General features: G+C 38.3%; 1 protein-coding gene across 7 annotated transcripts in view; it reads right to left on the minus strand.

Moving 5' to 3' along the window:
• Window positions 1–12,614, minus strand: part of ATE1 (arginyltransferase 1) — a 153,356-nt gene that overhangs the window by 80,227 nt on the left and 60,515 nt on the right. For all 7 annotated transcript variants that reach the window (XM_042908691.1, XM_042908694.1, XM_042908693.1 and 4 more), the window contains one exon: window positions 1,130–1,311. In XM_042908691.1, the coding sequence (XP_042764625.1) occupies window positions 1,130–1,311 (182 nt within the window). The remainder of the gene's footprint in view (window positions 1–1,129; window positions 1,312–12,614) is intronic.

The following is a 12,614-nucleotide window of genomic DNA, read 5'->3' on the forward strand; positions in this document are numbered from 1 at the left end:
AATTTCAATTTCATTGATGCCATCAGGAGTCACGAATATTCTTAATTAGCTTATACAAAAATGCAATTAAATACAAAGGAAAAATAAAGGAATATTACAGGGATCAGTCGTAAACAGTGTATAATTGTGAATCGCTATAACTTATCATTAAGAGATGGCTCAGGTTGAAAATACCAAGATGGAGAATTTTTCTTTGGCCCACTAAAACACACAAAATCTATTATGGACCAGACTTTTCACAAAAATCAAACAGTAATTAAAGAAAAATACCCACTTTTCCAATTTTATAATTCAGAAAAAAGTACATACAGAATTAATAAAAGAAATAATCTCAAAATGTATCTTCCTATGATGTGAGATTGTGACCATCAGACACAGAGACTGGGAAAAGTGAAAATACTGACACAATGAGAAACAGAGACTCAAGTTCCCACATAAGCAACAGAAAAATAATTTTCAATCTTCCTTCCCTTCTGTACCACACATATTCACAGATACGAAGGAATAAAAACAGACCCAGTATTTTCATGGAAAAAGACCCCAATCCTTTTACCATTAGGATAATGCAAAATATCCAGCCGATGCTGCATATATCTGCATCCATGGACATGCAAGGGAAATAATCTTTTGATGAGGGCCAGAGAATTAAGCGGACAGTCAGGGACTTGCCACTCCTATTCTGTATACTTTCTATAATTGTATATTCCTTCCAACAGATTTACATTGCTTGAATTCATTTATATGAGATTCATTTAACCTTTAATTATGAAAAAATATCTATAATAATGATGACAAAAAATATGTAAATACTAGAATATTTAAGGGACATTGAGTGGTTTTTGATAGGGGAGCTTAAATAAAGACATAAACAAAAACACCCCACAAATACAATGACTTCTCCTACACTAGATTACATGGATAGCTTAAAAAGCTAGGGAATTACCATCGGGCACTACCCTCAGTTCTAAAAGTGGTATTTCTAAATATTGATATATGAGAGACTACTATAGCAACAAAATTATTATGAACTATCAAATAGGATTTCTGCTGTTATATGATGAAATATAATCAAGTGAGGAATTATCTGAAGTTCTGTGTGACCCATTACAGCTGTCAAAAGTAATCTTACCGTAGTGCAGAGTAGACACCCAAAGACAGAAATGAATAATCAGGATCGTAGTACAAATATACAGATGACACACAGTATGGAAGGATGTCAATCACCCCCACAGCAATGATTCTCCCGTCAAGCCAATACTGCTGGTGAAAGGAGCCATAACCACAATCTGGTCCATTAGGGGGATTCTCCGCCTGTGAAAAAGCAGACATACATGTGAACAGTTTCTTTTCGTTTCTTTTTAATATTTATTTATTTTGGGGTAAGCACAAGTGGGGGAGGGGACAGAGGATCCAAAGCGGGTTCTGTGCTGACAGGCTGACAGCAGTGAGCTCAGTGTAGGGCTGGAACTCATAAACCACGAATCATGACCTGAGCCAAACTCGGACACTCGACTGACTGAGCCATCTAGGTGCCCCTTTTTTTTTTTTTTTTTAAAGATTTTTACTTTTAAGTAATCTCTACAACTCAATGTGGGGCTCAAACCCACAACCCCAGGATCAAGAGTCACAAGCTCCACTGACTGAGTCAGCCAGGTGCCCCTATCATCTTTTTCTTTATATTAAAAATCTTAATAATTGTCCTGTTATACTTCTACTTTGTAACTCCTAAAATTTCCTGCTGTCATCATCCTCTGCAGTCACACCCTACAAAACTTTTTACTTGTAGAAACACTGACCAAACAAAAGAATGAGAAAAAGAAATAAACTTAAGGTTTTTTTTTTAACCTTGTTTAAAAATTTAACAGTAGGAAATACAAATTTTACAGGATAAGTAAATATTAAAGTCTATTTTTCAGTTCCACACAAAAGCTGAGACAGAAATGGTGCAGGAAAGAAAGACGGGGAACACAGAAGGAGAGGGGTGGGTGAGAACAGAACTGCCCCTATACCATCGGCCAGGCCTCATCTGTGACGACCCTCGCACTGGCAAGGCATATGATCCCATTATCTTTTGTAGGTAAGAGTTCCTGTGTAAATAAAAAAGTCTAGGACACTTCCCTTTATGAGCCAAAGGAAAATAATTTCCTTACCATTATCTTAATGTAACTATAATCCCACAAAAGAAACTTAGAGATTTCAGAGTATAACCTTTTATCTGTAAATAGTTGAGTGACACTTTTCATTTTAAGATTCAATGTTTTTAAATATTTATTTATTTTGAGAGAGAGAGCGAGCAAGCGAGGGAGAGGCAGAGAGAGAGGGAGAGGCAGTCCCAAGCAGTTTCCATGCTATCAGCACAGAGCCCAGCGGGGGGGTGATCTCATAAACCATCAGATCATGACCTGAGCCAAAATCAATAGTCAGACGCTTAATCGACTGAGCCACCCAGAAGCCCCAAAATTCAATATGATTTTAAATATAACTGTTACTAAATGAAAATTATGATGCAACATGAAACAATGCTTTGGTAGAGACTAAATGGATGTTAGAGATTAACAATTTAAGTGAACAAATACAACATACACTATATATATATATATGTGTATATATATATATATATATATACACACATGTATATCACATACATCATTTTCACACAGCTAAAATCACAGATAACATGTATACACAAAAGCCGGAAGAGAGGGGTGCCCAGGTGGCCCAGTCGGTTAAGCATCTGACTTGAGCTCAGGTCATGACCTCACTGTTTGAGAGTCTGAGCCCTGCATCAGGCTCTCTGCTGTCAGCACGGAGCCCACTTTGGATCCTGTCCCCTTCTCTGCCATTCCCCCGCTCGCACACACACTCGCTCTCATCGCTCTCAAAAATAAAAATAAACACTAAAAAAAATGTAGAAGAGAATGAAGAAAAATGAAAAAGTCAGTTTACTAATATTAAAACCAGAAAAAAGACACTACAAGACAGGAAATCTACAGATCAGTATCTCTCATAACACAGATGCAAAAATCCTCACCAAAATCTTAGCAAATTAAATCCAACAATGTATGAAACGAATTATACACCACGACAAAGTGGGATTTATTCCAGGTATGGAAAGCTGGTTCAACATTAAAAAAGTAATTTAAAATAAAAAGCAGTTAATCATGGAAAGATGCTAAAGGAAAAAATCATATATCAATTGACGCAGAAAATACCTCTGACAAAATCCAGCATCCAGTTATGACTAAAACTCAACAAACCAGGAAGAGAAAAGAACTTCATCAGCTTAATAAAGAACATATACAACAAATCTACAGCTGACATCACACTTAATAAGAAAATTGATGCTTTCCCCAGTAAGATTCCCTTATTCAACATCATACTGAAAATGCTAGTGTAATAAAACAAAAAAAAGGAAATAAAAGGTATTAAGATTGGGAAGGAAAAGAATAAAACTGTCTTTATTCACAAATGACATGATTTACTATGTAGAAAATCCCAAAGAGTCAATAACAACAAAAAATGGAAATAATAAGCCATCATAGCAAGGTCACAGGACACAAAGCTAACAATCAAAAGCCATTTGCTTTACTACATACCAGCTATAACTGGAATATGAAATTAACAACCCACTGCCATTTTATAAAACCAAAAAAAAAAAATTACATGCCTAAATATAAATCTAACAAAGTATGTACAGGATATATATGCAGAAAACTGACAAAATGAAACAAAGAGATGGTAAATAAGTGTAAAAATATTATCTGTTAATAGATTGTAAGACTCAATATTGTTAAGCTGTCCATTTTCCCAAGTTGGTTTATACATTTAATGCAATCCCAATCCAAATCTCAGCAAACTATTTTGTAGGTATAAACAAATTTGTTCTAATGTTCATATAAATAGGCAGAAGACCTAGAATAACTAACATAATACTGAAGAAACAAGTTGAAGGTCTGACACTGCCTACGTCGAGACTTACTGTAAAGCTACAATGATCAAGATAGGGTCTATACTGGCCAAATAAGAGAAGAGTAGAACAATGTAACAGAACTAAAGCCCAGAAATAAGCCCACATAAACATGGTGGGCTTATCCTCTGACAAAGGAGCAAAGACAGTCCAAGAGAGAAAGGACAGTCTTTCTAACAAATGATGCCGGAACAATTAAACATCCAAATGCAAGAAAATCCAAATGTAGACAAAGACCTTACAGCTTTCAAAAATTCAGCTCAAACTGCACCACAGACCTAAATATAAAATGCAAAACTATAAAACTTCTAGATGATAACAAAAGGAGAAAATCTGGGTGACCTTGGGTTTTGCGATGAGTTTTTAGATGCAATGCCAGAAGCACAAACCATGAAAGAAATAACTGATAAGCTGGACTTCATTAAATTTAAAAACTGCTCTCTCTACAAAGACACTGCTAGGAAAATAAAAAGTTAAACCACTGACTGGAGAAAATTGCAACACATGTATCGGATAAAGGACTGGTATTCAAAAATAGAAAGATTGTTAAAATTCAACAGTAAGAAAACAAACAGCCCAATTAAAAACTGGGCAAAGTATCTGAGCAAACACCTCACCAAAGAAGATGTACAGGTGGCAAATAAGCATATGAAAAGATGCTCAACATCATCTGCTAGGGAACCGAAATTAAAACACACACACACACACACACACACACACACACACACACACACCCCGAGCTACTACTACTCAACTATTAGAATGGCTGAAATCCAAAAACCTGAATCAAATGCTGGCGAGGACGCAGAACAGTAGGAACTCGGATTCACTGATGATGATGGAATGTAAAATGGTACAGATACTTCAGAGGACAGTTTGGGACTTTCCAGTAAAGATAAACATAGCATTACCATATAAAGTAGTAATCACGCTCTTAGGTATTTATCCAATTTGTCTGACAACTTGGGTCACGCAAAACCTAAAGGCCTGCATGCAAATGTTCATAACAATGTTATTCATAATTGCCCCAAACTGTAAGCAACCAAGATATCCTTCAATAGGTGATAAATAAACCATGACACATGGAATATTATTCATCAAAAGAAATAAACTATCAAGCCACAAATACACAAAATGAAGAAACCTTACATGCATATTGCTAAGTGAAAGAAGCCAGTCTGAAAATGCTCCGTACATACATTCCAGATACGTCCAGTAAAAGGCAAAACTACAGAGGCAGTAAAAAAATCATTGGTTGCCAAGAATTTGGCGGATTTGGAGCAGGGGACTTTTAGGATAAAACTATTCTCTATAGTTCTGTACTAGTGGATACTTGACATTATGCACTTACCAAAACTCAGAACTTTATAAACACAAAGTGAGCCTTAATGGACGCAAGCTAAAAGAAAATCTTTTAGGAGATTAAGGGATCCCGGGAAGGAATGGAGACAGGACAGAGAATCTACCTGTATTACAAATGTATGAAACAACCTGACTGAAAGAGGTCGGTCGGGAGGGGAAAGGTGCTGACTTCAGTAACCTTTGGGGTCTGTAAGAATGAAGGCAAAAGGAAATCGGCACATAAGCATTGTATTCTACCTGATAAAGTTGTTTTCCACGAGACTGCAGGTTAACAACTGTGACACTGATACACGTGCCTACTATAAAGTGATGGAGGTGATGGGAACCAAGTTTCTCACCGTTGAAGTCGTAATTTACAGATAAGCAAGGGGAAGGGGCTAGAACGACCCACAGGGTGATGGATTAGTATATTGGAGACAAGCGTAAGAACTCACGTTTAGCTTAATACAGACAAGATGGTTACATACAGAAATATTTACAGGTCTGTATATATCATAGATATGTTCAGACAAGGGTTAGTATGCACACACATGTTTCTTTACTCTGCCAGATGAGAAGGCCTAAATAAAGGAAACCCTAGTAGCAAGAAGCACATCTAGCACTCAGATCTTGGTTTCTCCATGCCGTAGTAAAAGGAACAAGGCTCTTTGGAAAAATGGCCAATTCCAGGACTGGGACAGGAAGAGCCCGTTTAAGACGAGCCTACTTCATCGTGTGGTGCCAAAAAAGAAAGAAAGTACTTAACAAACAAAAAGAAACACGCACTGATGGAGTTATATCAAAGAGGCACAGAAGGCGACTGAAAAAGCTCCCAATGGCCAAAGCTGGAACAATTTGAGCAAAAAAAAAAATAGTGTTAGATTACAACCCAAAGTATAAAATTAATATCCGTAAGTCCATACTGACATACACGATTGAAAAAACTAATAAATGAGGAAGAAAGACGAATCTCCCATGCAGAAGAATTCCAAAGAGTTCAGGTAGACAGTCTGCCCTAAAGGTAAGGGAGCATTACTCCCTATGAAGTGTGGGCTACGCACAAGAACTCCCTTTCAGAGTACCCTCCAGAGGTATGGGAAGGAACTTAAGAGAGTAGCTGCACAGGTGAGCAAGGTCTACAACAGCAAATGAGAGGACCGACTAAGGTGCTAGCACTATTCATGATTTCTAAACCTTCCACCGCTACAGCTAAAAATGTTGCTCAGACAAGAAATACATCTTGAAACTTTTAACAGCTTCCGCCGATAATAAATTACGTCAAACCCCAGTTTTAGCATTTACTATCATATAGGTTTAGTCTTCAGAAAGATATTATTATTTCCCTGGAAATAGGTACAGTTTAAAGAGCAGAACAGGCAACAAACAGAAGCATTAACAAAAAAAAAAAAAAAAAAGGAAAGGATATTAACCCATTAAAACTACACCACCAGAACTGACACCCATATTCTAAATTGCTAATGGACTTGAAGTCAAATCACTTGTCTCAGAAGCTAGGCTGCTCCAAATATGTAATAAGAAATCCACAGATTCCTATACATCACTGAATTTTATGAAAGCCATCTTTTAGATGTAAGTCAGCCCTGAGGCTCTTGGAAATGAAGCTCCCGGTCTTTAAAAGTAATCGTGTAGGAGAGCAATCCCACAGTGACAGGGAGACAAACTGTCAGTCCACGGCACATGAGGTGGGGAGCCTGTCCAACGTCGGGCAGTCAAAAGCTAACTAAATGACTCTGAAATGAACCCGAACTCTTCCACAATTTCAGTTTAGTACGTCATTCTAGGACTCACTAAATCCAATGTGTGCATTCATTCATTAAAAATGTATTTATCAAAGACATAATACATATGGACTTAATAATGGGCATGTTCTCAATAAGTAAGTAACCAAAAGACCACGTTAACCCTAAATATAAATCAATCCTGCTTGCTGGACAAGCTTGAAATCTTTTTCCAAACTGCAGCTACCTTCTGAGTTTCCAATTTTAATCATGTCATCCATTCCTGGGACCTCCCATTTAATAACCTTCCATTTGCTTCACTGTTTGTTCTTCTGTGAGTCCACCCATGACCAACATACCCTACCACAGGCATTATTCTCGTGTCTCAATGCCCGTGGAAGTTAACAGTCTTCTCCCTCTGTAAAACCCGCATCTATTTATACAGGTATGGGCTACCTTATGATTACTGAGGAAAAAAGAAGCCACAGGACTATCTACTCTGACCCCCTACTACATCCAGACAAACAAGAAACCCAGGAGTCAATTAAGTAATACAATCATCATGAAACTATGGAGTTATAAACTGATTCACAAACTATCTTCTTAGCCCCTAGGTCGATGCTATTTTTATGCTATGGTAAGAGTATCAGCTAATCATCTAATTCATCGTTTAAATATCCTCACTTTCGAATATCTCTAGGATATACAAGTCACTAAACAAGGCAATATAAAAAACAAACTATTCAATGCATGGTTTTCAACAGCTTTTCTTAAAACCTATTTTGCTGCATTCTTTTTCTTTCCAACATGTTTTCTGACAATTAAAATATGAATGATTTCCTTTTCTCCCTTGTGGGAGCTTCAATGACCTAATTTTTTTTTTAAAAAAGCAGATTTGATAAATGGAAAACAATCTCAGTAAAGGCAGGTAAGAAGCTATTTTCCAAAAAGTACATCTGGTTGTTTCCACAGTACTGATTAATAATGATTTACTATTCCCCAAATGGTAACTCAATCAATACTTTCAAGTTTTTCAACAGGTTAAATGGCAGCTGTGGAAATGGGCTGATGGTGAACCTGAACTATTGATTCCCTTGGCTCTCTGTGAAGATGGGACAGCCGGAACCCCTAGATCACTCACTTCTGGCTAGGAAATCTGGAAAAAATTCTGGGCCAGGCACCTGGGTGGCTCAGTCGGTTAAGATCTGACTTGGGCTCAGGAGTCCCCAGCTGGTGAGCTCGAGCCCCGCCTCAGGTGAGCCCTGCTTCTCTCTCTCCCTCTCTCTCTCTCTCTCTGCCCCTTGTGGGACTCTCTCTGTCTCTCGCTCCCTCTCTCTCCATCCTTGCTCACTTGCACCCTCTCTCAAAACAAAACAAAACAAAACAAAACAAAACAAAAAGCAAATGAAAAAAAATTCTGGGGGCGCCTGAATGGCTCGGTCGGTTAAGCGTCCGACTTCGGCTCAGGTCATGATCTCGCGGTCCGTGAGTTCGAGCCCCGCGTCGGGCTCCGTGCTGACAGCTCAGAGCCTGGGGCCTGTTTCAGATTCTGTGTCTCCCTCTCTCTCTGCCCCTCCCCTGTTCATGCTCTGTCTCAAAAATAAGTAAACGTTTAAAAAAAAAAAAATTCTGGGCCTACCATGTGTCCAATACCATAAACTGAACTGATTTAACTAAGATTCTTCATGCTTGTCTATGAACATACACACATTTGCTGAATCAGTTGACCTAAAAGCACCATAATAGGCTTCCCTCAAATGCGATCCCTTAGCTCAAACTTTTTTTTTAACACTAAAACATGGAAAGAATACAGGAATTTGAGTGTTAGAGTAAGGCGATAAAAACAAAGAACAATGAGTAAATTTGTGAAATGAGAAATCAGCAGAACTCCTGGTTATGTCTCCCTGGGCATTCAGCAACATCCCTGAAACCCAGACTCATGGGCTTATGACGCCATATGTTTCAATATGCTATTACCTGGATACCTGTTGGTTTTTATAAGTAGCAGCCAGAAATTACCTTTATGGCAAACGTATGTATTTTCAGCAAATACAGACTTGTCACCCTCACCCCCACTAGGTCAGAAAGATCCACATCTTACAACAGCCCCTTCGCTTAATTCTCCAAGGGGCTCAGTCCCCCAGCCTCGGAGAGGCCTCTCCAAGTCAGTGACCATTCTGTATTTTTATTTCCTTAAGAATCCTATTTCAATACTTGGGATTGTCGCATTTCTTCAACGTTTTACCTAAAGCCTACTAATTGTTAACACCCTTCAACTGCTACTTAAAAACACAGAAGGTGATACAATTACAGATTGTAATTACGCAGGAAAGTACACTTTATTTGAGAACCAACAGAGGCACAATGACACAGGTATCATGTAAATCAACAGCTCTCAAATTTCTTGGTCTCAAAATCCCTTTAACTTACAAATCTTATTGAAGACCGGGAGATTTTGCTTACTGGAGATAAGGAGTTTAGGAGATATTTATTGCACTAGATGTTAAAACTAGTATTTTTAAAAAGATGTATTTGTTATTCGCTTAAAAATACCAATGAATCCAGTACATGTTAACATTGTTAAAAAAACAACTACTATATTTTCCAAAAAAAATTTAGTGAGAAAAACGGCACTGATTTACATTTCTGGAAATCTCTTTGAAGTCCAGCTTGGCAGAAGAGAGTGGAATCTTCTATCCGCTTCTGCATTTGCTGTCATCACGCAGCCTCTGGGAAACATCCCCACAAATTCATAAGAGGATGAGACAATACAGAAGAGAAAAACGCTAATAAAATATAATTTTGACCTCGAGGATCCCTTGCTAAGGCTTCAGGGACCACCAGGGATTGCAGGATGTTTCTGAGAAGCACTCGCATAAATGAATTTTTAAAATCTACAGGCAGCGGGGAAAGATATAAGCAGAAAGCAGTAAGCTACCACAGAAAGGGAGGAGGGCTGAGGGACTCGAGTCCAGGATTCTGAATGAAAGGATCTGGATTTGAGCCCTAACTCCACAGTACACTTTCTGGCTATTTAACCTCAGCAAGGCAATAACTACTTTCAAAAGTACCCATTTCTGCCATTGTTTTGAAGTAGGCTCCATGCCCAACGTGTGGCTTGAACTCACAACCCTGAGATCAAGAGTCGTGTGCTCTAGGGCCTGAGCCAGCCAGGCACCCCGGTGTTTCTGCATTTTAAAAACAGGAATCATACTACTGCTCACCCTCAAAGGGCACTATGAAAAACAAATGATAACGTAAAAATAAAAGCAGACTGTGAGCAAACTTGGGTCGGTTTTGCTTTTGGTTTTAAGGGGTCTGAATGGCACATCCTCAAAGACTACGTCTATGAAATTACATCAGTAGCTCATTTAACAGAAGTTACTTAAAACTAATAGCAGTGATCTTTAATTTCCTCATAAATAAGTCAGTGATGTGATTAACAGTATTTCATCATTTATCTTTCTCACGCCTGCAGTTTGCACAGTTCTGCATATGTGAGAGGGTAAGCAGAGCTGTTTTTCAGAAGCTCCTTCATTTCCAGGATTTAGCTGATAACAGGAAAAAATATAATAAAGCCCGCCATTAGCTATAGAAAAGAAAAGAATGTCTTAAACATTGGGAAAGAATGGCAAGGTTTACGGATAAATGAGCTACGCGGTACGATACCGAAGGCTCTACGTAGAAATGACATCAATATTAATAGGCCAATCCAGTCTTCTAGTTAAACTGCTCCCCAAATGGGTATATTTACTCTGATGAAGTACACCTGTCTCCTGACCCACCTGCTTCCACATACTTCAATTATGCTTAAAACAAACACTATTAAGACTCAAAGAACAGACAAAGAGGGAGTCATTCGTCAGGCACCAGAGGCAGCATCTGTTGGAGAGACTTAATCACAGGTTCAAAGACAGTAACAGGGAAAGTCTTCACAGGCTTTAGGAGAGCAGAACCTGAGTTGTCCTCGCAAGGCATCCCCGAGGACCTCTCCCAAATCACACCTGTTCACACAAAAATCTATAATTAGACAATATGTGCCCCGAATTTTTTTTAAAACAAGTTCACGGAGGCCCCCACAGGTAATTACCTTAAGCACCTGATTAAAAGTCTGCACTGTTTTAAAATAATTTATTCTTCCAATTGCTTCACCTTTGTGAAGTGTTTCATGAAACACTGCACTGAAGGTCAGATTCCTTTTAAAAATAAACACCCAAAAACAACCAAAACTAAATTTGAAAATTTGAGATGATATGGTCTATAAGAAATAAAGAAAATAAATGAAGTTGGAAAATACAAACAGGAACACTCTTGGTTCCTACATATCACACAGCTGCACAAGCAAGTGATTTAAAAACCAAACATAGGGGCGCCTGGGTGGCTCGGTCGGTTAAGCGTCCGACTTCGGCTCAGGTCACGATCTCGCGGTCGGTGGGTTCGAGCCCCGCGTCGGGCTCTGAGCTGACAGCTCAGAGCCTGGAGCCTGTTTCAGATTCTGTGTCTCCCTCTCTCTGTGACCCTCCCCCGTTCATGCTCTGTCTCTGTCTCAAAAATAAATAAACGTTAAAAAAAAAAAAATTAAAAAAAAAAAAAACAAACATAACCAGTTCCTAGTCTGTTGGCAATCAATCAGTACACTAAAGATGCCCAACCAATTAAACACTTATATTGATCAGCATCTACATTCCAGTTCAAAGACAATTACAGTTAAATGATGCTAATAAAAAAGTGCATATAAAAGTAACTATTTTCTGTTATTCTATTCTTCTTGAGAGAGAGAAAGGGAATTCGAGAAGGGGAGAAGGACAGAGGCTTTCGAAAGGGGGTGGGGAAGGATGGGAGGGGGAGGGAAAGGGAGAGAGAGAGAATATCTCAAGCAGGCTCCACGTTCAGCACAGAGTCCAATGCGGTGTTGGACCCCACCATTATGAGATCATGACCTGAGCCAAAATCAAGAGGTGGACGCTTCACTGACTGAGCCACCCAAGGGCCCCGTTATTCTGTTTTAAGCAACACTTTCTCTGCTCATAAAGAAAGCCTATGAAAGCTAATTTTACTAAGTAACATAAATGACATAATTCCTATAGCCTTAAGCTGAGGAAGAATTCCTTTGATGTTCCTATTCACACAATTCTCTCGAGTTCTATACAGTACTTTATACTGGGTAATCCTCCAAATGCCTCAATTTCATCAGAATCCCTGAGTTAATAAAGATTATCTAGTCATTAGAAAGGAACAAACCATACCAACTGCTTCAATTTTTGTTGATAATCTCAATAAACAACTAAACAGAATCTAACTTAAAAATTTGAATCAGCTCAGACTGAATTAAGACCATGACAACCTCTGTTCACTTCCAAATTGGGAGAAGGAGCCAAATTAAACAAAACTGTAAAATAAAAGAAGTTAATTACAGTACAGTCACATGAGGAACTATTATGTAGTAAAAACTATTCTTACCGAGAGTTTTTAATAACATTATAAACATTTCTCCAAGTAAAACCGTGACATAAGGTGGCATATATGATCCAAACCACATGAAAAATTTCTTTCTCCATGCATGTACC

Source organism: Panthera leo, chromosome D2 (assembly GCF_018350215.1).
Source record: "Panthera leo isolate Ple1 chromosome D2, P.leo_Ple1_pat1.1, whole genome shotgun sequence".
NCBI classification, from domain to species: Eukaryota; Metazoa; Chordata; class Mammalia; order Carnivora; family Felidae; genus Panthera; species Panthera leo.